Here is a 25,170-nt window from a genome sequence, read left to right as displayed (position 1 = left end):
GCAACGCATGTGGGCACAGATGCAGGTACTAGATGAGGCGGAGGGAGCTATGGAAGCTCGCTCTCTCTCTCTTTCCCTACCGAATTCAGTGGAAAATTCAATCCCCCTCCTCCAGGTCTCCGGATTTCTCTGGACATCCAGCTCGCATTGTTCTGAGCTGGGCCACAGGTAATGGAATTTGTATCTGTCTCCCCAATATCCTGGGAGCCCTCCAGAGACTGCATCGAATTCGCCTCCGAATTTTTCTCCACACTCCTGCCAGCTCCAGCCTAGAGCCCCGCAGTCTGCGATCGCTGAATTGCTCGAAGACACCAGGCAGCTGCTACGCGGCTGGTTTCACAAAGGGGGGCGGTCCCACAGGATCCAGAAGTTCGAGCTCCATTCCGGCTCCCTCCCGTCCTCCCCTCGGCTCCCAACTCTCCGCTGTCCACCTATCGCGCTGGTCAGGGCGCACGGAAGTCACCGTAACGGATGTCAGCTGCTACGGACAAAAGAGTCGAGGTTGGTGGGGGTGGGGCCTGAGGACAAAACTGAATGAGGATTGGACCGAGCGCCTAGGGGGCGGGGTTTAGGGGCCAACTCTGGACAGGACAGGACAGTGCTCCGGGGGGCGGGACCTAGAGATGGAGCGGAGCAGCGATTGGGCTGAGGGCGGTGCCGACGCAAGAATCGGGCCAAGCGCTCCTGGGCGGTGCTTGAGGGGGCGGTGTCGTATCGGAAGTCAAAGGTCAGTAAATAGTGGTGATGTCATGAGGCAAGATGGCGGAAGGGTGAGCCTGTCGTTCTGCTTCCAGGCGTTGGGGCCTGAATTCTCCCAGGGCTGGGGTGCTGGGCCAGGGTCCCTGAGGGGAACAGGAGGTCAGCGCGGGCGAGGACAGAGTTGAAAGGGCGGAGTGGAGTCTCAGTGTGAAGGGGCGGGTAAGCGGCCTACGAAGCCTCGGCCCGCGGGCCACTTCTGAGGGGTAAACTAAGACCCTATCATTGGCCGGGTAGGAGTCGCACCGCGGGGCCACCAGATGTGTCTGTCTTCCACAGAGAGGACGTGGGATGGTGGCGGAGCTGGCTGCAGCAGAGCTATCAGGCGGTCAAAGAGAAGGTAAGCCGGGCCAGCGCCCTTCCCCCGGCAGGGCCCCGAGCCGCCTCCTTGCAGCCTTGTCCGACCAGCCGCTCCCGCACGGGCGCTGGGCCTCAAGGAAGAGGCCGACCTGGGCCCTACTTGTCGCTCCTACCTGTCCACGGGAGGACAGACCCCGGCGCAGACCAGTATGATACTAGCCACAGTGAAATAAGAATTGTTTTAAAGGCTGGAGCGACTCTTTCCTAGGAATCCGTGAGAAGGAGCAGTTTATTCCAGCTTGAGAAATTCACAACTTCTTCGTGAAAGAGAGAACATTTGATATAGGCCTTGAAGAAAAAAGATTCTAGCAATGAAAAAATTTACTCCTATAGTCATTCAAATATTAGAGTATATGCCACAACCAGCACTCTTTGATCCTGAGGATACAGACGTTAGCCAAACAGGTGCAATCCTGGGCCTCCCAAAGATCACAGTCTGGTGGGGAGACAGCCATTGACCAAATAGTTAAACAAGTAGCTATTTAATTACTTTTGTGGTAAGTGCTGTGAAAGGAAAGTACCAGGTCACCTTGTCTAGTCTGGTTAGTCAAGATAATGCCAGGGACGGCGACCTTGGGGAAGGAACCTTGTGGAGACCAACCCTGCCTAGATAGGATGAAAAGCAAGAAACTAAGCCAGAGATGAGCATGAGGCATAGGCACTGGTGCCTGATGAGTTCTGAGTTAGGGGTTTGTAAAGAGAGGCAGAAAGAGAGAGATTGATGGCCAGAGGGGGACCTTGAATGGCTAACTAAGCAATCTCTATAGGATGAGTGATGGTTGGCTCTGTCAGTGGGAAAGGCCAATATATGTTCCTGTTTCATTTCACGCTAGTTTGTCAGACCAGCCCAGCTGAAGTGTGGAGAAAGTTAATTACTATTTACCTCAAACAACTGGGGTGAGTCCTGCTTCAGGACAGACTCCAGGAGGCTTCTGACCTCAATTAAATCGGTCTCCTACTCTGGGAGCATTTTTTGATTCTTTCTCTTTTTTTCCTCTTATCAGCCACACAGAATCTGGGAGCACTTTTATTCCTCCCCTGGCCTAGGTATTCCTGAACAGCCTCTCAGCTTCAACCCAGCAAATCTGAAAACGCCGTGAGCTGTTTGTGTTGTTGATGAGGACTAGAGAGAGGATTTCATTCTAAGATTTAACAGAAGAGACCCCAAAGTAGTGTTTGCTGTCAAGCAATTTCCTGAATGGAAAGTCTGACATTCATTCAGCAAATTTGTGTGAGGGCCTTTTGTGTGTTTCCCTCAAGACTGGTCTTACCATAACTCATGAAAAATAATAGTTCAGCCTTCCATCTTTGTTCTTAGGGAATTCCCAGTTTGACACAGGGGAGTGGATGGTGTTTCTACCTTTTTGGAAAGAGAAGACTTAATTTCCCTCTCTTAGCTACTTACTCTTGTATGAACTTGGATAAGTTGTTTAACCTGTCTAGGCCTCAGTTCCTCATCTGTAAAATGGGAATTCTAATACCTACAATGGAATTGTCATGAGGATTAAATCATAATATATGTAAAGTACTAAGAATAACACCAAACATACAATAAGTACTATATAGGCATTAGCTATTTTTATTAATTGCTGAGGGTTATGGGGAAACCTCTTAGGTATCACCACCAGTCTGTATTTCCTTTTTTTTTTTTTTTTTTTTTCGGTCTTTCAATGCTTTCCTGGTTTTGCTTCCCATCCTGGCTCTATCTGGACCACTCACTTCCCAGCACCCTCGATTCTCTCGTACCCCTTAGCATACATTTCCTTGGAGACTATACCTCTGAGATGTGCTATACTCTGCCTTCCTCTGCTCCTTCCCTCCTGTTATTATGTTCTCCTGTGTACACACATGAGTGCTTGCACCTACAAACTGATAGAGAAAGGCACATTGCTCTTTGGCTCTATTACAGAGTTCCCAACCTCAATCTGGGCTCAAGAACTCCCCACTAAGCCTTTCAGTCTCTAATTTGCTTCTTCTCCCCCTGACTTCAGAAATTTTCCTAAAACCTGACTCTTCTCTGAAGTCCCTTGTTCAACCACCTCATCCCTTTTACTTCCAAGAGACAACCTCACCTACTTTAGGAAATTTGAAGTCAGCAAGCATGATCTCTCTTACTCCCTTCCCACTCCTGCCACCACCTATAAGCTTATCTATATTCACACTCAGCTTCACTTACCATCTGCCAAATCCCATGGGTAGTTTTTAGCCTTATCTTCCTAGACCTTTCTGCTGCATTTGTCAAATGATCACTTGTTTGTTTGGGTTTTTTTTTTTTTTTCCTCTCAAAGCTCTCTCAGCTTTTGTTACATGATTCTTTCTCGATTCTCCACGTACTTCTCCATAGTTTCCGTTCTTGTTTCATGAGTTCGTCTTCCTCTGCCTGCCTCTTAAAAGTGGTGTCCTGAGGACCCTTGTTCTCAGCCCACTGCTCTGTTTATTCTACAAACTTTTCCTGGGTGACCTTCTCCACTTTCGTGTTAGGCTGACTCCTAGTCCTTTATTTCTGAGCTTTAGTGTTTGAGGATCGCTGCTGCTGGACAACTGTCTCAGAAATCCCATAATCACTTCAGATTTTATGTGCCCAAAGTCATTATCACCATCTTCTCTCTAAAGCTGCTCCTCCTCCAGTGATTCCTTACTTAGCTGGCAGCACTACATCTACTCTGTCACCTATTTTAGCAGCCAGTGGCTCTTCCTTGATTCTTGTCTTGCCCTCAATCAACATGTCTATGTAATCACCAAATCCACCTTTTTTGCCTAGTATTTCTTGAACCAGTCGCATCCTCTCCATCCTTACCAGCTCTGTCCTTATTCATATTCTTCTATTTTCTTTCCTGAAGTATTGCAACAGCCTCTGACTGTTCCTCCCCCTTTTTTTTTTTTTTAAAGATGACCAGTAAGGGGATCTTAACCCTTGACTTGGTGTTGTCAGCACCACGCTCAGCCAGTGAGCGAACCGGCCATCCGTATATGGGATCCGAACCCGGGGCCTTGGTGTTAGCAGCACCGCACTCTCCCGAGTGAGCCACGGGCCGGCCCGTTCCTCCCCCTTCTAATGTCACCTTTGGACCTATCCTCCATGCCTGTCACTAGAATAACCTATTGAAAATGCGAATCTCTTCATGTCCTCCTTGCTTCAAACTTTTGGTGGCTCCCCATCATCCACAGGGCTTACTAGGCCCTCCATTGGTTGCTCTTGGCAACCTCTCCAGCTTTATATCACCAATTCTGCTTCACATTTTATGTTCATCAGGACTAAAATGCTTGTGGGCTTCAGTAAACCCCATGTCCATGTTTCCTTAGCTGACTACTGTTCGTTCTTTAGTGCCCAGTACAAGCTTCCCTTCACCAAATCTTCTCAACTTCCTCATAATACACTGGTCACTGTTCTACCCTTGCACATCAGTGCTGTCATGTAAGCATCTTCCCCAACAGACTGACCTTCTTGAGGGCAGGCATCAGTCTGTTTATATTTGTTCCCTCAGAACTCACAATCTAGTGGGGAAGACAGCCATTCATCAAATAGTCATGCAAAAGGTAATATAGTTAAAATTGCACCCGTACATGTAAATATAACAAGCAAACCTACCTTGAACACCTACAATGTGCCAAGTTTTGTGTCAGACACTGGTGACGCATCAGTGAACGAAACACATGGGATCTGTGTACGGAACTCACAGTTTATCCAGGAAGACTTATGTTGAATGGGTTATCATAAGTCTAAACTATAATAAATGTTAAAGAAGAAGGCTGGCTAATTAGCTCAGTTGGTTAGAATGTGGTGCTAAGAACACCAAGGTCCAGGATTCAATCCTTGTTACCAGCCAACTGCCAAAAAAAAAAATGAGATGTAAAGGGGAGCCAGCCAAGCCTGAGGAGGCATCAGGGAAGATTCTTGAGGGAAGTGACATTGAGGCATAGACCAGAAGGATGAATGGGAGTTAGCCAGGTGAAAGGGTTCATTCATTGTGTTTGCTTGTTTGTTTTGAAGAGTTATACCTGTGTCAGGGAGAGGGAATAATGTGTTCACATACCCTGAAATAGGAAAGATGCTAGAGCATTTGAGAAGCTTGAGGAAGGCTAGCTGGAGCTCGGTGAGGGGCACAGTGGTAGGGCATGAGAGTCTGACGGAGGCCAGATTGTATAGGCCTTGTGAGTGAAGATGAAGGTTTTATACTTGCTCTTAGGATAGTGTGTAAACATAAACATTGAGGAATGTAAAGCCGGGGGGGGGGGGTGTGCAGTGTAATCTGCCCTTACTGACAGCACTGACTGGATGTCATCAGGAAAATGAAGTAGAGTTATCTGAAACAACCTGGGAGGAGTCCAGATAAAAGAGAAGGTTGGCCTGGACTCAGGTGGTAGCAGTGTGGGTGGAGAGAGTGAATTAATAATTGACCCCTCCACCACCAGTTAAGGAGTCCCAAATGTGAGACAGAGGCATGATTCCTGCCCCCGGAGAAGCCTCTAGTTGATACATGAGACAGTCCCACTTTCCCAGTCATCTGGGATGAAAAGTACCAGGACCTTCCCAGAAGAATAAACCACCAGAACACTGAAAAACATTCTTTTAAAAATGCAGGTGACTATCCCTGTGTAAAATGAGAGGGCTTGCAGGGGTATCACAGAGGGAGTCCAGGAAGGCATCCTAGAGTGGTGAGTATGAAGCAAGACAGAGCAAGACTTAGGAGAGCTGAGGGCCTGAGTGCAGAGTGAGAAGCAGATTGGTTTGAGATGAGCAAATGTCAATTCTGCCCAAAGGAGCTTTGGATGAATAGAACCCTGGAATGGTGGAACCAAGAAGGCCTTAGAGAGAATCTGATCTAGTATTTCTCTTGACCCTTTCTCCCTTTGTTGAATGTAAAAGTCACATACATTTTTACTGATATTAAGTTGTCAAGAATTACTCATAAAAACTTTCCAAACTATTTTTCCTACTAGCTTTCTTACTAATGCAACATTTTATTAAACCTGAAGATAATTTCACATCCTGCCTAATATTTCAACTCAATTTCCCTGTAACAAAAATAAGTGAAAATAGAAATACTTTCCTTCGATGAAAAAAATCACACACCTTTTCTTCATTTTATTTGAAATTTGAAACATATCTTGACTTAAAGCATATCAAAGCAATTTGTTAAAGTCTGTTTCATTTTCACACTATATGTGCCCATCCCCTTCCCCTGTCTGCTCTTGAGAATCTCTGATCTAGTCCACCTCCCTCATTTTATGGGAGAAAGCTGGGCACTTGATGAAACTTACTCATGGCCACATAGCTTATGAGTGCCTGGGCTGAGGTTTTGCCCCTGTGCTCAGAGCAGCAGGAGTTGCCCTGCACTCTCTGCTGTCAGCTAATCCCAGGTCAGGGAATTGGGACAAGTGAGCATTGTTTCCAAGCCCAGGCTGTCCGTGTCACTTGAGATTTCCATGTGTCTGTCTGGTACTGTAGAAGCACAGGGATAGGGAACAACGGGTGGTGGGACCCACTGGCTCTATCACTTTTCTCTGTCTTCCCATAGTCCTCTGAAGCCTTGGAGTTCATGAAGCGGGACCTGACAGAGTTCACCCAGGTGGTGCAACATGACACAGCCTGCACCATTGCAGCCACAGCCAGTGTGGTCAAGGAGAAGCTGGCTGTGAGTACTGCCCACACTTTCCCAGTGACTGCCCCTCACAGCTTGACCTCTGAGATCCTGGTGGGGGCCCCCACCATTTCTACATTGTTTTAACAGATGTTTTGTATTTAGCAAAGCTATTCATTATAGATAATTTAGAAAGTACAGATGGAGGCTGGCCAGTTAGCACACTTGGGGGAGCATAGTGCTGATAACACCAAGGTCAAGGGTTCAGATCCTCTTACTGGTCAGCTGCCCCCGAAAAAGGAAACTACAGATAGGTAAAAGAAAAGACCTAGAGACACCCATAATTCTATCTCCCAGAAATAACTACTGTTAATATCTTGGGTGGGGGGAATATATTCCTTATGTACACTTGCTTTTTCAGAACTGGGGTCAGCTGAATACTGTGTCTTGTAACCTACTTTATGACTTAATCATTACAGACCTCGTTCTATAGCATCATAAGTTGGATGATATTTTATTATGTGAATTGAACCCGTCAGTACCTAGTTTCCTATTTCAATTGTTTTCGGTATTGCACACAGAGCTGCAGTGAACATTGATTGCTAAATCTTTGCCTATTGCCATAATATTTTCTTTATAATAAAATATTGGAAGAGATCAACAGTGAGTACAGCTTTAAGCCTTTTAGTATCTATCATAAAACTGCCCTCCAGAAATGTTATGCCAATATATATTCTTACTGGTCCTGTTTTTATTAATCAGAGATGTACAGTGGAATCCTTGTGAGATAGGAGTTAGATTCTAAAGTCAGTATAAAAAGTGAAAATTATGAATGGTCAAAGATATCCCCGCAGATCTCTTAAGTTTCAAACGAAGTAAAGTATAGTGGTTTTTATATTACAGTTGTTCCTGTAGCATTGGAACAGATTGCAGTTTCTTTATTTGACCACCAGCTGTGAGTCAATTACCTTGTGATTAGAGGCCATGTTACAAAAAACAAGCTTTGGAGGTTTTTTTAGCCAAGCTTATTTTGCTGAATCGTCTTGTAAAATACTGTCTGCCTACCAACCACAGCTACTAATAAGCATGAAAGACAAGTGGTAACTCTGCTGAACTGCTATAAGTCACCCAGTAGCAGAGACACCGCTTGTTTATTTCATTTATTTATGCCTCTTTTTCATTCAAAAGATATGATCGTATACATTTGCCATCATGTGCCAGGCACTATGATAAGTTCTAGGCTTAAAATGCCTGGGCAGAATAATCAAGAGTAAATATAGTTTTCCACCAGGTTTTTGGAGCCCGATCTCTCAGCACCCTATCTGTGCCTGCTGGAGGGCATTCTGACCAGTATGGCTCAAGCTTGGTGTCCAACTTGCCCCTTCCAAGAGGTCCATACATTAACCCTCTACTCGTCCCAGGTGCCAGGCAAGGCAAGCCTATCTGTTTTTATCCTGCCCATATTTCCCCAACCTTTTGTACTACCCATTCTACTTTCTGAACAATGACGGTGATGAAATTGTAGTGTTACATTACTGTTACTTATTAAGTATTTGCTGTGTGCCAGGCATTGTCCACAGCAATGGACAATTTAATGTTTTGATCTTCACAGTAACCCTATGAAGGATGTATTTTTATCCGCATTTTATACATAAGGAAACTGAGAGTCAGAGAGGCTTTGGGCCTCATAACCAACAAGTGGTGGAGCTGGGATTCAAATCCATGTCTGACTCCAAAGCTAGTACCTTTTCTACCACTCTACCCCTAGGCCGTCTTCCCCACTGAAACATCTGTGCCATAGATCCTCTCCTGCCAATTTTTTATCAGCCTGACTGGTCTTGAAATTTTGATGAAACTGACAGTCAAGGATCTCTTTTCTGATCTACACAGGCCTACCATGGCCCTGTTGTGCATCCTCAAGTCGGGGATGGAAGACTTGGCTGCCTCTCCTTCTCTAGCCCCAGAGATGGGGTGAAGGGTTGTGAGCTCTTCCCTAGTCCCTACACATAGTACACCTTTGCCCCTGATGCTTCACCCCCCCATAGCCCGGATTGCAGCCAGCTCCTCGGGCACTTGTTTCCTCTGCTGATTCTCTCTGCAGACTGAAGGCTCCTCGGGGGCAACGGAGAAAGTGAAGAAGGGGTTGTCTGACTTCCTAGGGGTGATCTCAGACACCTTTGCCCCCTCACCAGACAAAACCATTGACTGCGATGTCATCACCCTGATGGGCACACCCTCTGGCACAGCTGAGCCATATGATGGCACCAAGGTATTTACTGGCAACCTCCTCTATAGGTACCTACTGGCACTGGGCTTTAGCTTCCAACCTGTACTCAAAAAAGTGACACATATTTAAGCCAAAAAATATAGTGGTATAACTAAATCGGAGAATACTGATAACAAGGAGATGATAATTATTTCTAAACCCATAATCCCATCACCCAAAGAGAATCCCTGATTTTTTATTACTATACAAGTATAACCTTCCTTTCTTTTTGTTTGAAAATATAGGTGAAGATAGTTTGGATTTTTGTCTTTATAACAAAAAAAACACTTTATATATGCAATTTTGCAACCTGCTTTTAAGAAAATTGCAACAAATTATTAGCATCTTTCTTAATCACCGTCATTTGTAATGTCTTTTAATTCTTGCGGGTGAATATAGCATCATTTATTCAGTCATTTCCCTAGTGTTGCCCATTTGGATTCTTTTCAGCTTTCTTTTTTTTTTTTTTGTCTTTTTGTGACCGGCTGCACCGCGCTCAGCCAGCGAGCGAACCGGCCATCCCTATATAGGATCCGAACCTGTAGCGGGAGCACTGCCGCGCTCCCAGCGCCGCACTCTCCCGCGTGCGCCACAGGGTCGGCCCTTCAGCTTTCAACCATAAAAAGGAACACTATGGAGAGCATCTTTGGAGGCATAACCTAATCTACATTTGAGTTTATTAAAACTAATTTCCAGTAGGAATAAATGTAAAGGTGGGAAGGTGTGTTCAGAGCACTTAAATCAACAATAGTAGTATATTTCTGCTGCATTTAACTTTCTAATCATTACTTCTATTTTCTTTTTTTTTTTTTTTAAAGATGACTGGTAAGGGGATCTTAACCCTCGACTTGCTGTTGTCAGCACCACACTCTCCCAAGTGAGCCACGGGCTGGCCCCTCATGGAGTGTTATCTTCTAAATTCAGTGTGGTATCGGGCCGGCCCATGGCTCACTTGGGAGAGTGTGGTGCTGATAACACCAAGGCCACGGGTTCGGATCCCTATATAGGGATGGCCGGTTAGCTCACTTGGGAGAGCGTGGTGCTGACAACACCAAGGCCACGGGTTCGGATCCCTATATAGGGATGGCCGGTTAGCTCACTTGGGAGAGCGTGGTGCTGACAACACCAAGTCAAGGGTTAAGATCCCCTTACCAGTCATCTTTTTTAAAAAGTAATAAAGAAAGAAAGAAAGAAATTCAGTGTGGTGTCATGGCAGTTTGGCCATCAGAGGATCTTCCCACATTGAATTTCTATTCCAAACGTACTGATTTTTCAAGCATGTTTTTCAGCACTAGCATTAATGGCACCGCTTAGTAAACATGTGAATGGAATTGTGAAAATGTTTTAATGGTAGGATTTTAAATTGTAGCAACAGTGAATTGTTACCAAAACCACTTGCTGAAGCTCTGGTGCCGATAAACAGCTCATGCTTCACGTGATACTGAGGAAGGAAGATGGGGCTTTCTGTTGACCAGCTCAAGTTTGCCACCCTGTGGCCCTAGTGGGAACACAGCTTACAGAGATCACTTGACAGACTGGCTATAAAATTAAGAAATTCTTAGGGACAGCCTATGGCTCACTTGGGAGAGTGTGGTGCTAACAACACCGAGGCCACAGGTTCAGATCCCTATATAGGGATGGCCGGTTCCCTCACTTGGGAGAGCATGGTGCTGACAACACCAAGTCAAGGGTTAAAATCCCCTAACTGGTCATCTTTTCAAAAAAAAGAAGAAAGAAATTCTTGACGAATAGTTTTAATTTGGGGGGACTTGCATTATTTCAAATTTTGCCCCTAAATTTGGACCTTATTTATATATTTACACTAACATTTTTCAAATTTTACATGCTTCAAAAGCATTTTATACATATAATTTTGTATCCTGCTTACACTATATTTTTTAGTTCCCAGGGGTGGAATACTGGATGAAAGACCATTTTGGGGGAGCCCCAGTTTTGGACTCCTTGTCCAGTGCCCCACTCCCTGTACTAAAGTGTTAATTGATAAGTGCTCTGTGGATATGGTAGCTAACAGAGAAGCTGGGTTGTGTTTGACTGGATACTCAGGAAGAGAGGGAATGCTCTCTATCTCTAGCACCCCAGAATTTCTCTTCTTTCACTTCTGTTTCTTACAGGCTCGCCTCTATAGCCTGCAGTCAGACCCAGCAACTTACTGCAATGAACCAGATGGTGAGACAGTATCAGTGAGGGGGTGGGCTTGTAGGGCGGGTAAACCAAACGGGTCTGGGCTGTGGACCCTGTTTGTCTCAGGTAGCAGAGGCCAGGTTTCCCCTATGCAAGGGGACCAGAGTGGGACTAGTATGAACCTTACACCCTGTGGGATGGGTTGATTTTCCCTTTTCCTCCTGGAACCCAAGCTGTCTTCATCCCCTCTGCAGAAACTTTGCTCCTCTTGTCCCTCAGCCTCTTAACTTAGCCTCCCTCCTAGCCCTGCTGCCTGCCGGCCTTCCCTTCAGCTCTTGTTTGCTAAGCCCCTGCCGTGCAGCACCCCCATGCTGGGAACTGGAGATCAGAAATGAGTGAAACCCTCAACCCATTCCAGCCTTCCAGGAACTGGCTGTTAAGAGGGTGAAACAGGGGCCGGCCCATGGCTCACTTGGTAGAGTGTGGTGCTGATGACACCAAGGCCATGGGTTCGGATCCCTATATAGGGATGGCCGGTTAGCTCACTTGACAGAACGTGGTGCTGACAACGCCAAGTCAAGGTTAAGATCCCCTTACTGGTCATCTTTAAAAAAAAAAAAAAAAAACGAGGGAGAAACCAGAAACAGTGAATAAAACAGATAGTAGAGAGTGGAGTGACTTTCCACAGAAAGATGGGGACACTGGAGGCCCAGAGGAATGGCACCCAACCCAGCCTGGGGAATCTAGGAAGTGGCATTTGAGTTTTAAGGATAAAGTAAAGGTAAACTAGTTTTGCTTTTAGAAGTGGTAAAGGGTATTCAGGCAAGGCAACAGTACATCTTAAGGTCCAGAAAGAACAGGAAGCACCTAGCCTTTTGGTAATGCTGGATTAAAGGGTGTGTGTGGAGGAGTGAAGGCAGTGAGAGCTGGGAGGAGCCAGATTGTGAAGGCTTTGTGTGCCAGACTAAGCAGTTTGAATTTTGTTCTGAAAGGCTTGCGGTAGTGGTCCTAGAATTTTTTTCAGTCACAAAGTCTTTTAAAAATTGGTTGAAGGGGCTGGCCAATTAGCTCAGTTGGTTAGAGCATAGTGCTAGTAACACCAAGGTCAAGGGTTCAGATCCCTGTACCAGCCAGCCACAAAAATAAATAAATAAATAAATAAAGGCTGTTGAAAGTGACAAGCCTTCTCTCATCAAAATTGTGTGTGCAGTATGGAAATCCTCTGGCCCTTTGAAGCCCATCCATGAACACCAACTGAAAAAAGCCCTCCCATAGAGAACTACTGAAGGGTTTTGAGGCCTGAGGTGATCCTATTTTGCATTTTGTAAACAGCCCTTGGGGCAGTGTTGTGAAGGATTAAATAGAGTGAAAGACAGTAACAGGGAGACCAATTAGGAGGCTTGGTAGGAATCCTCATGTCCAAGTTAAGGCCACAGCCTATGAAGAGGAAGGTGTTCATATAAGAGACACTGAGAAAGCAGAATCCAGAGTGATTGGATGAGGAAGGAGACAGGATGGCCCCTGGGTTTCCAGTGGATAACTGGGTGGGAAAAAAATGAGCACATGTTGTATTTGCAGCATCTGTGCAGGTAGAAGTATCCAGGAGACCCCTGGACTCTGGGATCTGGAGCCCAGAAGGATAGTCTGGATTGCAAAGAGAGAATTGTTGGTGGAAGGAGGAGGTTGAAACTCTTGGTTTAGTGGAGATAGTCTTAGGAAAAAGTAGAAAGTGAGGAGATAAGGAAACGAAAATGAGCCCATGAAGACTCAGGTGGAAAACCAGAACAGTGAGAGGAAAAGAACAAAGGTGTGAGAAGCCAGGAGAGAAGGGGCCTTTAAGAGTAAGGCTCCCAGAGTCAGAAACTGTAGAGCAGTTGCATGAGGGAGGGTAGAGAAGTAGCTATGGATCTGGCCACTGGGGCCACTGGTGACCTGAGAGTAGCTGTTTCAGAGGAGATTCAGTAGCCAGTGCAATGGGCTAAAAAGCAAGCAGGGATAGGAAGAAATGGAGACTGCAGCCCCTTCTGAAGATCTGAGGTGCCACACCCTGATTTCAGTGAGGCCCACTCACCTCTTCACCCAGCCTGACCCCTCACCTTGAGCCAAATGGCTTTGAAAAAACCCTTAAGCTTTCTTCATTGTCCATGTCCAGACCCAGGTATGTTCTGTAGGTCTAGTGTTCTTTCTCAGACCCAAGGAGCTGACCACCAGTGTCTGTCCCTCTGCAGGGCCCCTGGAATTGTTTGATGCCTGGCTATCCCAGTTCTGCTTGGAGGAGAAGAAGGGGGAGATCTCAGAGCTCCTTGTAGGCAGCCCCTCCATCCGAGCCCTCTACACCAAGATGGTGAGGGCCCAGCCATCAGGACCTCAGCCAGCTCCAAGCTTGAGGTGTCAGGAGGTGGGAGGGATGTGTCCAGAGTCACTGCAGACTCATCTAGCCCAGAGAGCAGCAGGAGACCCTGTGGTGCCAGATCAGCCCTGTCCTGAGCCAAGAACCCACATGGGAGAAGCTAGTTTTCCAGGCTTCTGGCAGTCAGATAATGGTGAGAAATGGCCAGCAAAGTCTGATAGGAGTTCTTTTCTCCCTCCTTGGCCAGGCTGGGCCAGGGAGGTGGGTCTGGCTGAAACTTCAGTGGGGTGGAAGTGCTCTGACAATCACTTCTAAGCTACTTCCTGTATCTGAAATCCAGAGGGACTGGAAGCAGGCTGATGAGGCTGGGGACAGACCTCACATGACCACTCCCAAAGTCTCACCTTCTCTTTCCCCTCCCTCCAGGTTCCAGCAGCTGTTTCTCATTCAGAATTCTGGCACCGGTATTTCTATAAAATCCATCAACTAGAGCAGGTATGCTGGTCTATCCTAGGTAGGTCCCCACTCAGCCCTGGGGGAAGCAGGCTGGATTTTGTTGAGGGAAGAAAGGGACACTGGGTGCCAAGAGTTCTGGGGTCAGGACCAGGGTCCGGGAAGAGTGTGCTGTGACTGCTCCTGGCTGTCTGCACCCCCCCACTCAGGAACAGGCCCGGAGGAATGCCTTGAAGCAGCGGGCAGAACAGAGCATCTCTGAAGAGCCTGGCTGGGAAGAGGAAGAAGGTAAGAAATGTTCAGAAGTGACAGGTCCTATCTTTGAAGAACTGTCTGGGCCATGCTCTCTGAAGCCTGGAGAAATGAGGCACCCCAGGGAAGAGCAGGGAATGAGAACAGTGTTCGTATGTGCTGAGGATAGAGCTAACAAGAAGATGTTGAATAAGGCTGGTAGAATCCCAGGTTTAGGTACAGAGATCACTTGTGTCAGTTGGAGCAGATTTCCCTGTCAGCCCATGGACCAGCTGCTTTATAGTCAGTTAGGGAGCTTATTGAGAATCCAGATTCTCTTCCCACCTTCTAAATAAGACTCTGTGGGGATATGGCCAAACATATTTTTAACAAGCTCCCCTGATAATATTAATGCCCAGCCAGGTTTGGGACCCACTGGGTTAGGGAGCGAGGCTCTACCTGGTAGCTGAGCTTACAACAGCACATGGAGCCACCTGAATGATGTAATATTAATATATTTATTAAGTGCTATACTCTATGCCCAGGCTTGACATGCATAGTCCTTACACAACTCCATTCCTTTTTTACTAATAAGGCAGGTAACTGAAAGGTTAAGGGACTTGCCCAGTCATGCACTTAGGATGTAACAGAGCCTGACCTGAACCCCAAACTGACTCAATTTCGAGCCTTGGCTTTTTTTTTTTTTTTTTTTTTTTTTTTAAAGAGGTGGGGCAATTGGCCAGTCAGGAATCCAAATCCTTGACCTTTATGTTATCAGCCCCACGCTCTAACCAAGTGAGCTAACTGGCCAGTCCTAGCCTTGACTTTTTAATCTATAACACCATCTTGAAATGGGTTGCTGGAAGCCCACCAGGCATTAGGCCCTATAGTTAGGCAGGACTGTGGCTAGCAAGGAGTGTCTGCAGAAGAACCATGATGGGGAAGGGATGAGAAAAATGGTGCTATTTATTCTTGATCAGAGTAAACTTTGGCAGGAACCTGAGAGCTCCAGGATCGTGTTGGGGCTGTCCAGGGTACATTCCCCTCTTTTCCCTACCTTTACCTTTCTCTCTCTACAGAGGAGCTTGTAGGCATTTCACCCACATCTCCAAAAGAGACAAAGATTACTGTGGCCAAAACTTCCACATTCCCTGAAGGAGCACTTGGCCCCCAGAACCCCTGTGAAGAGAATCTGGTGACCCCAGTTGAGCCCCCAACAGAGGTGACTCCATCAGAGAGCAGCGAAAGCATCTCTCTTGTGACACAGATTGCCAACCCTGCCACCACACCTGCGGCACCAGTGCTGCCCAAGGACCTGTCCCAAAAACTGCTAGAGGCATCTTTGGAGGAACAGGGCCAAGCTGTGGATGTGGGCGAGACTGGACCCCCACCCGCAATTCACTCCAAGCCCCTAACCTCTGCTGGCCGCCCCAGTGGCCCAGAGCCCAGGCCTCCAGCCAGAGTAGAGACTCTGAGGGAAGAGATGCCCACAGACTTACGGGTGTTTGAGCTGAACTCGGACAGTGGGAAGTCTACACCCTCCAACAATGGAAAGAAAGGTAGGTCTGGAGGCCCAAGCCCAGTGCCTTATTGAGGGGCAGGGCAAGCAAAAATTGCTACCTCAAAAGGTGGACTTTCTCCTCGTCCCTTGTTAGGATCGTAGGAGTAGATTTCCTTCATTTGTGATACTGATGATGATGATGACAACTGCCATATATTGAGTATTTATTACCATATTTCGTCAATTCTAAGATGGACATATTCTCTGAAATAAGAATGCATCTTACAGTTGTTGGGATCTTGGAGTCAATGAAATAAGGTTTATCCTAGGTCTCATGCTAAATATGTTATATGGCATTTAATTTCTCATTTACATCTCATGACACAGTGAGCTAGGTATTTTTGTCCTTGTTTACAGATGAAGAAAGTGAGGCCCAGAAATGTTTAGTAATTTGCTCAAATTCACATGGCCAGGAAAAGGCAGCCCAGATTCAGACCCAGGTCTGTCTGACCCCAAGCCCATGCCCTTAACTACCACAATGTGCCAATTTCTATTCTTTTGGACAATTCAACCTTACCCTGGTTTGGGAATCCAAGGATTTTCTCCCCTGTGTAACCTTAAGAAAGTCATTCAACTTCCTTAAGTGCTTATTAATTATTATTATGAAGTGTATAAACAAAATTTATATGTATAGTTTAAAGAAGACTAAAATGAACACCCATGAACTTACAGTGACCCAGCTTTAGTAGTAGAGCTTCAGTTTCCTATCTGTGTAACGGAATTTTAAACTGGAGACTGAGTTTATGTCAAAGGACAACTGCTTCAACTTTGGGAACTAAAGGTCAAGGATAGCCCCAATGTTAGCTTTTTGCCACGTCCAGAATACCTCCAGAGGGCTGAGCCCGTGGCGCACTCGGTAGCGTGCTGCGCTAGCAGCGCGGCGACGCTCCCGCCGCCGCGGGTTCGGATCCTATATAAGAATGACCGGTGCACTCCCTGGCTGAGCGCCGGTCACGGAAAAAAAATAAATAAATAAAAATAAATTCTCTCTCTCCCTACCCCCCCCCACCTCCTGTTTAAAAAAAAAAGAATACCTCCAGAGATAGCTGATTGTCAGTAAGATCTCTTTCTCCTCCCCCTCTACATGCACGCACACACACGCACTCGCGCGCGCGACTCTGATTCAGTGAGGTCATCCATTGAGCTCCTACCTCCTCTTTAAGAGACACCGAGTGGGGAGGGGCAAAAGCTCCAGTCTTTGTGATGAAGCCGTAAGGGACAGGCTTGGTACTGGAGGAGTTCAGAGAAAGAAGGAATCTCTGAGCGTCAGTGGCATTTCACTGAGGAGATAGGCATTGTATAGGAGAGTTGGAGAGTTTGGGACAGGTGCAGGGGAGGGGTAGCCCAGGCTGAGGGGGCCTACAAGTCCAGATGGCAGAGGGCAGGGGGCATATTAAGGGGTGGTGACCAAAGCCCACTTTTCTGTATTGTCTCCTAGGAGAGGGAGGAATAAGAAGGTGGGGAGGGTTGACTAGGAAATAGAACTTAAGAACTTAAAGTCTTAAACTAGATTCAGGAGGTTGGACTTGGTGTCGTAAAGCAGCAGAGCTTGGAAGCTAAGGGCTCAGGCCCTAGTTCAGACAGTCTGGGTTCAAATCCCAACTTTGTTCATAAGCCATGTGACTTGGGAAAAATTACTGATCTTAGGGCCAGCCCGTGGCTCACTTGGGAGAGTGTGGTGCTGATAGCACCAAGGCCACGGGTTCGGATCCCTATATAGGGATAGCCAGTTTGCTCACTTGGGAGAGCGTGGTGCTGACGACACCAAGTCAAGGGTTAAGATCCCCTTGCCGGTCATCTTTTAAAAAGAAAAAAAAAAAGAAAGAAAAATTACTGATCTTCTCTAAGCCTCTGTTTACGCCTCTATAAATTGAGGATAATTGTTTCAAAATAGATCCTCAACCAGAGAAGAAATTTGAGTGGAGCCCTGCTTTGGGGAAATGGTGATAATGAGATGTAACATTCTCTGAGTATTTTCTATATGTCTGAATCTGTGCTAAGCACTTGATCACATATCACTCAGTTTTCACAAGAGCACAATGAGATACATCTGTGCGATTTTCCCCATTTTTCTACTGGTAGAAATCTGAGATCAGTCACCCACCCGGTAAATATTTAGAATCATGTGAAATGGTCTTGTAGGAGAGTGGAAGAGTAGGTGATGGACCTGACAGGTGTAGTAGGGTTGTTGGTTGGGTGGTACTAGGGCCCATTTGAGGTAGTGCTCATGGGTTTTAAGTGAGACCAGTCAGCCTTGTACTTTTGTCTAGCAACATTCAGTTGCTTAGGTGCATGCACAGAGCAGATGGGGAGTTGGGTTTAACCAGGATTCAAATTTAGCCAGGTAATATCAGTGGAGGAAAAGATGGAAGTCCAAGTATGTGCAAGAAGTGATCAGAAAGATGGTTTGTGGAATCTGGGCTGGGTAAGGGAGGGAATGAGGGATAGTAAAATAGTTGGAGGGTTAAAGAATTGTAGGTTCCATTTGTAATTGGGCTACAAAGAGGGTGATCAGAAAATAGTAGTAGTGGTTGGAGACTGGGTGAGATTGAGATTATGGGGAGGTGCAGCATAAGCTCTTAACCACTCTGCTGTGCTGCCTCTGATGCATTGGGGGCACAAGAAAGGAAGGGCTGGGGGTACTATGCAGAAGCCCCTCCAGAAGCAATTGTAGTCGGTTAGGTGGGGGGAAGCCAGGGTGTTGGACAAAGCTGGGACAATGAGAACAGAGGGAGTAAATCTTAAAAGGAAGAACGGAGGCTTTTATGCCTACATCCTAGGATATGAGGCTTGGTTTCTAGGTACAGTAGAGCAATCTTTTGTGGTGACCTAGCCACAGGGTCTCGCATTTGTACTTAGTCCCAGGATCTATGTGATCTAAGAGACTGGACTTACCCTGCTCAGCTTCTCTTGGGGGTGGGAGGAGGAGGGGGAGGCCTGTGGACTGGAAGGAACCCTGGGTTTAAGGTCCCACTTATGGATGATGAGCTGTGAGTGGCAGCACTGTAAGGTTAGTAATCTCCTGAAAACTCCCCTTCAAAACAAAACAAAACAAAAAATAGTAAAACTCCATCATGAAGTCTTAAATTGTTATATAGATCAGTTCTCTGTCCCATGTACAGCGTGATGGAGATCTTAACAATTCTTGTGTGACAGGACAGAAGGTGGGAGGAGGCTGATGGCAGAGAGAGCCCAGGTTCACATCTCACTGTGCCACTTGAAGCCTTCATTTCCTCATCTGTAAATTGGGACTATTACTGCCCACCCCAGAGGGTGGATGTGAAGTGCTCCAGAAATGTTAGCTGGTACTCTGTTTTCTACCCCTGAAAGGGTCTACCCTAGCATTTCAGCCTGAAAAGGGAGCTATAGGGCAGCCTAAGGTTAGGGAAGGCTGTTGTGGCCATAGCCAAAGTTCTGAAATGAGGAATCAACCAGGAGTCCGGCTTCTCACCCACAGGAAACCTGCACTGACAGATAACCAGATGAGTGCCACCATAGTGTCCTGAGGCACAGAGAAACTTAGATGCAGAGTCATAAGAACTGAGATGCAGAGTCATAAGAACTGGGTCTTGGCTGTACATCTGCCCTGACTTGCCATGGTACCTTGTGCAAAATTACTCTGAAACAAGGCCTTTAGAAGAAATATGGCTCCATTTGTTAAATATCTACTGTGTATATATGTAACAGGCACGTTACATTTATACTTATAATTCTAACACCATTATTTCTGCAGACCCAGGTCTACACAGAATCACCCAGGTACCTGTTTATAATGCAGAATCTTGGGCCACAACTTAGACATGCTGAATCTCAACTGGAGGTGTACAGGGTAGGAATCTGCATTCTAATAAGCTCCTCCAATGGTTCTTTGCAAAGAGGGTGATTTTAACCTGATTTTATAAATAGACTTAAGCCCAGAATAATTTGCCCAAGACAACACAGTAGATAAAGGCATAGGTATTTAACCAAGTTCTGCTGGTTCCAGAGACCATGCCCTTACCAAGGGCCCATGGCTAAGCTAGGAAAAGAGAATAGTGCAAGATACCTTATAAGGAATGTGGGGGCAGGGCATAGAGGGAAGTCTCAGAGCCTGGGCGCCTGGTGAGGTACAAGTTGAATGAGAAGAAATAGAGATGTTTATTGGTCATGCCATTGGAGGATCAGGAACGCACTCTTTCTAAAGGTGCTTTAAAAAAAATAAAAATAAAAATAACTATTATGAAGTAATGCAAGTTCATTTTAGGGAAAAAGCACCAAGAAAAATTACCCATGACCTCATCACCTAGATAACTTTTGTGTTTTTGTGGGTATCTTGCTCATCTTTTCTGCATATGTGCATTTATCTATGAGCATATTTTCAAATGGAATTATACTGTATATACTTTTTTTTAATTGTAACATAGATGATTGTACATATCTGTGGGGTACAGAGTTGAATATCAATACCTATGTGCAATATGTGATGCTCAAATCAGGATAATTAGTATATTCAACATTATACAATCTGATCGTTTTCTATGGCATTTTACCAATTCCTCCCTTACCCACCTCCCCCTTTCCTAGCTCTGATAACCTCGTTTATATATACTTTTCTTAAAGGAAACCCATGATCTTGGTGTTATAAGGCTGTGCTCTAACTGAGCTAACCGGCCAGTCTTGTACTTTGCTTTTAAGAAATAACTTTTACATGTACTTTTCTAATATTGCCTGTAAGCAGTCATAGCCAAATATGAATTTGAGAACAGTGGTCATCAAACTTTAGCATGCATCAGAATTACCTAGAGCAGAGATTGGCAACATTTTCTGTGTAGGGCCAGATCGTAAATATTTTAGGTTTTGGACCATACAGTTGCTGTCAAAACTACTCAACTCATGTGTTATACCACGAAAGCAGCCATGGACAACATATAAACAAACGGACATGGCTGTGCTCCAAAACTTTATTTCCAAAAACTGCATTTGATCCATGGGCCATAGTTTGCCAACCCCTGGTTTAGAAAAAGAGTGTAGGAATGTTTATTGAGTGCCAACTGTGTGTTCTAGTCACTTGGAATTCATAAGAAAACCAAAGATCCTTGCCCTCATGGAACTCACATTGTAGTTCCTCTGTTATTAGACGATAAGCACATTAAGTCAGATTATGTAATACGGTAGAAAGTGATAGATGGAAAAAAGAACAACTAGAGCTGAGTGAGGAGATGGGCTGCAATTTAAAATAGGGTAGGCCACATTCAGAAGGTGAGATGTGAGCAAAGGCCTGAGAAGGCGAAGAAATCAGCCTTGTGGGTATGTGAGGAAGAGAGTTCCAGGTGCAGGGAACAGACCGTGCAAAGGCGCTATGGTGAGAAGGCGCCTGGTGTGTTTCAGGAGGAGCAAGATCAGTGTAGGAAGAATGGAGTGAGCGAGCAAGAAGAGGTTCATTGTTTATTTCTTCTGGGAGATTTCTGTGGCTCCCTGGGAGCTTCTGGGCCAAAGTGCTTCTCCACTCTTTAGTAACCTGCCTTTTCTCAATAGTTTAAGACTTTTGCCATAGGTATAGTTTTTCCACAGCCTAACCTTTAAGAAGCCACAAAATGTTCTGTCATGTAACTACACCATTTGTTTATTTTTTTTATTCTCTATCAGTGGACTCTCAGGTTTCTTTGAAGTTTTCATCACTATAACAGCACTACAGTGAACACCCTTTTGATTAAAGTTTTTTTCTGAATCCACGATTTTTCCTTAGAATAGGTTCTTAAAAGTGGGATGGCTGAGTCAGAATGAAAATAGAATGTGAAAACTTGTGATGTGTATTTGTCAGGCCCTTTTAAAGAGTGCCATCACCCCCAGCTACATACTCTTCAAGAACCCATCCCCCTCCTGCCTTTCACAGTGTGGCTTATGGTTCCAGGCTCAAGCACGGACATCAGTGAGGACTGGGAGAAGGACTTTGACTTGGACATGACTGAAGAAGAAGTGCAGATGGCACTTTCCAAAGTGGATGCCTCCGGTGAGGTAAGTGGGCCTGACTGGCCAGAGGGAAGCAAGCCTAGTGATCCTAGCATCTGAGAACTCTTCCCCACCAAACTCAGCTGTCCCCTTAGGGGGGATCCCTGCTCCTATCTGAGGGGGCAGGCTGCAGGAAGGGAGCTGGGGCCCCCCACTCAGGGCCATAGCAGTTGTCCTCAGCAGGCTTTGCTTCCTCTCAGTTCCAGGGTGGGTAGATGGGAGAGTTCTTGACCTTACCTCTGTCAGAATCACCTGAGGATCTGCTTAAAAATACAGATGCCAAACCCTGCCCCTGACCTTCTGACTCATGGTTCCCAGGTGTGGGGCCTGAGCAGATTCCTGGCCTTGGAGACAAAAGACCAGTGTGATCGAGGTCAGGTCCCTTAACCTGAGCCTCTGTTTTCTCATCTGAAACATGGAATTGATCATTATAAACCTGGCTTCTAAGCTGTAATGAGGCAATGCATGTAGACACATTAGGTGTAGTGTCTGGGACGTGGCAGCACTCTATAGACAATAGTGACAACACCACAAACCCATTCCAGTTACTAAGCTCAAAAGAGGCCTTATTACTCTCATTTTTCACCACCTCCCAGAATCAGAGTTGAGCCCTTTCAAATGAAAGGAACAATCTAAAGCTCTCATAGCAAATAAATGACAGGACTGAATGAAGCTCTAGCCCAGACATCCACTTCAAGTCAGTGCTGCCTCCATGGTCACACAAGAGCCACATGATTCCTTCCATTGTATAACTCAGGAACCTGCTATAAAGAGGTGGACAGGTTAGAGAGACACGTGAAGGGCCTGGTTTTTCAAACTGGGAAACTGAAGCCTTGGGGGAGGTAGTAACCTACTCAGGTATTTTGCACCTGTGACCTAACTATATCCAGGGCAGAGAATGTCTTTGGTGCCCTATTATGCCAGGCAGGGCTTGCTGACTTTTTCTGTCTTTGTGGCCCTCTTTAAAAACTCACATGTGGTATACTTGAGCAGAGTCATTCTGTAATCCATCATATCAGGGATCTGCTGACACAGGCCAGTAGAAAGTTCCCTGAGAATTAGGGTGCTGGAGCCCCTAGGGAAGACCTTATGAGCACTTGTAGTCCACTGCCACCCCTGCTTTTGATCACAGTGACATTCTCATGTCCTCTGCCTCTTGGAGCCATGGTCTTATCTGCCCAGCAGGAGATAATTTATCCTTAAAGGATTGACTGATGTGATTCCTGTGCACAGGGCATCCCCTTATAGTGTCTGGTGTTGGTTGGTGGAAGCATTTCCTTTGGGTCTGAAACAATCAAACAGCAGGCCCACCCCTCAGGGAGAGGCCATCTCTGTTCCCCAGATGCATTCCTCAATAGTAGGGGTTCACTTGCATAGTGGGGGCTGGGTAAGGCTCAGCATGGATGATTTGTGAGGTGGGGGGCAGCTGTCTAAAAATGGAGGCAGCTCTGTTCAGCAAGGGGAGGTTGGGTCTGGATTTGACTCAAAGGAGTAAATATTTGTGCTCTCCATTATCCCCTCCCATTTGCAGCTGGAAGATGTAGAGTGGGAGGACTGGGAATGAGGGGAGCCAGAGCAAGCAGCTCCCCCGCCCACGCACCTCCCACCTCCCTCACTCGTCTCAGCCTGGCCCTGGAAGACACTGACTGAGAATGTCCCCCTAATGGCGTCTGCCAACCAGAGCTCTGGGCACAGATTCTGGGTGGCTCCCTGGTGGCCCTTTGGGCCTGTGCTCATACCTGAGAAGGGGCTATAAATCCAAACCAGGACTCTGACTTGTGCCAACCATAGGATGACCTAAGGGGGAGGAAACCTAACCCCTCACCGGAAGAGCCTACTTTCTGAACACCCACTGTTCCTGGGGACTCCTGCTGGGAAGTCCCAAGGGATGGTTCTGGCCCTTCTGCCTGTGTAGACTGAAACTAAACCACCGTTCTCTTGGAGGAAGCTAAGACAACACAGTCTATCCACCCATAAGCAGGCAAGGATGGCCATGCCATCTGCCCTTGGCTAAATGGACAGTGAGCACATTTTGGTTCCTATCTCAGTGGGTAAGAGGCACTCATCTCTGGGAAATTTGCTTCTCTTGGGAATCTCCCCCTCCCAGGCATTTTCCATTCCTGGAAAGTTTCCCTGGGGTTCAGAATCTAGAGACCAAACCCTGATCTGCCGCCTTCCTTTTCTCCAGCCCACACTGGTATGTCCCCATGCCTTTCCCAGGGCTTCTTCATGTCAGATGCACCCAAGTCCTTAGCCCAGCTGTGCCACCTGCAAGAGTCTGTTCTTGCATTTCTTCCCCTCCCCAAGAAAGGAGGGGGCCACTTCAGGCCCTTCTGTGTATTGCCTGGCAGGGTACCTTGTCCAACCAGCTACCCACCTCGACTTCCCTGTAGCTTAGGACATGAGCCAGCTACCAGCAGTACAGAGCAGAGATCAAAGCCGAGTACTTACAACTCTGGTAAGCTCAGCTTCTCCACCTCAGCCCTTCTGCTTCTTGAAGGGACATGCTGGGGGTGAAGTTCCTGAGAACTTTATCAGGCTTCTGCAAAAGCTCTTCTTCTTGAAGACAAACCCAGCCTTTGTGGCTTTCCCCCTCCACTCTGGTTAAGCAGCACCTCTCTTGGGGGAATGAGGGGCTGCAGGAGACCCTGGAGACCCTGGTGCTTCATGATGCTGCTCTGGTGATTCTTGTACATAATCTAGTGTGTTCACCAGTGATTTAAAGGGATCGTGGTCAGGGACGCAGGAGAGTGGTGGTCACTTCCACTTCAAACATTCAGTGAGGGGGTGGGATGGAGAGAATGCTGAATCTTTTTTTGATGGGATGGGGTTTTTCTCTTTGTAATTATTTCTTTAATTAACCTTTTGGTTGTTTGTGCAATATTATATATTTTAAATTATAATGCATTTCCCCAGAGTATTTTGTAGCTGGGAAAAGAAAAAAGGAAAAAAAAAAAAGAAGAAGAAGAAGAAAAAAGATTCTAACAGCTGTTAGTTTTATAATTAAAAAAGAAAAAAGAACTTTGTCCTGAACCTTTTACAGACTTGCTGTTAACAGCATTAAAGAGATTCAACAGAAGCTGGAAGGTGTCTGGGGATCTGTTTTTGTCCCCCACGGCAGCTGCACTGGAGCCAGGGCAGGATACACACACTGCACAGGGGTGGCAGGGGATGCCTGGATCCTGAGGAAGTCCCTTGTCCTCATCCTAGACTTAGGTTGGCCTTCGGGATGAGAAAGGGACAGGGCCCTCAACAGGACTCTCACCAGGACAAGGAGTCAGGAGGCCATTTCTGCATTCCCAGTGCTTCTGCTTTTATTTGGAAAGGAAGTTGTAACAACAATGGTTCCAATTGCTCTTGGTCATTTTTCTCCTCTCTGTTCCTCCCCTTTGTATGATTCTGAGATCTGTTTTCATTAACTTTAAACACCTGTATGAAAACCACTTTTCAGCAACAATAAAAGGGAAGTCTGAATGAGGCC

At 46.2% G+C, this 25,170-nt stretch overlaps 1 protein-coding gene across 5 annotated transcripts; it reads left to right on the top strand.

Annotated features, from left to right (window-relative positions):
- The first annotated feature begins 737 nt into the window (after positions 1 to 737).
- Positions 738 to 25,170, top strand: BSDC1 (BSD domain containing 1). 5 transcript variants are annotated; one of them, XM_063104503.1, is made up of 11 exons: positions 738 to 770; positions 1,036 to 1,096; positions 6,636 to 6,752; positions 8,800 to 8,967; positions 11,097 to 11,151; positions 13,335 to 13,450; positions 13,883 to 13,951; positions 14,119 to 14,197; positions 15,220 to 15,699; positions 21,592 to 21,695; positions 23,221 to 25,170. In XM_063104503.1, exons 1-11 carry the CDS (start codon positions 760 to 762, stop codon positions 23,251 to 23,253), a joined length of 1,293 nt encoding a protein of 430 aa, XP_062960573.1. In that variant the 5' UTR covers positions 738 to 759; the 3' UTR covers positions 23,254 to 25,170. The 5 variants fall into 5 exon arrangements, with proteins under 5 accessions (XP_062960573.1, XP_062960572.1, XP_062960571.1 ...); XM_063104502.1 differs by having other exon boundaries at positions 21,574 to 21,695; XM_063104501.1 differs by having other exon boundaries at positions 743 to 770; positions 994 to 1,096.

The sequence above is a fragment of the Cynocephalus volans genome, chromosome 8, assembly GCF_027409185.1.
Source record: "Cynocephalus volans isolate mCynVol1 chromosome 8, mCynVol1.pri, whole genome shotgun sequence".
Lineage (NCBI taxonomy): Eukaryota > Metazoa > Chordata > Mammalia > Dermoptera > Cynocephalidae > Cynocephalus > Cynocephalus volans.
Note: the sequence above shows the minus strand (reverse complement) of the source record. Positions and strands in the feature narration are given on the sequence as shown.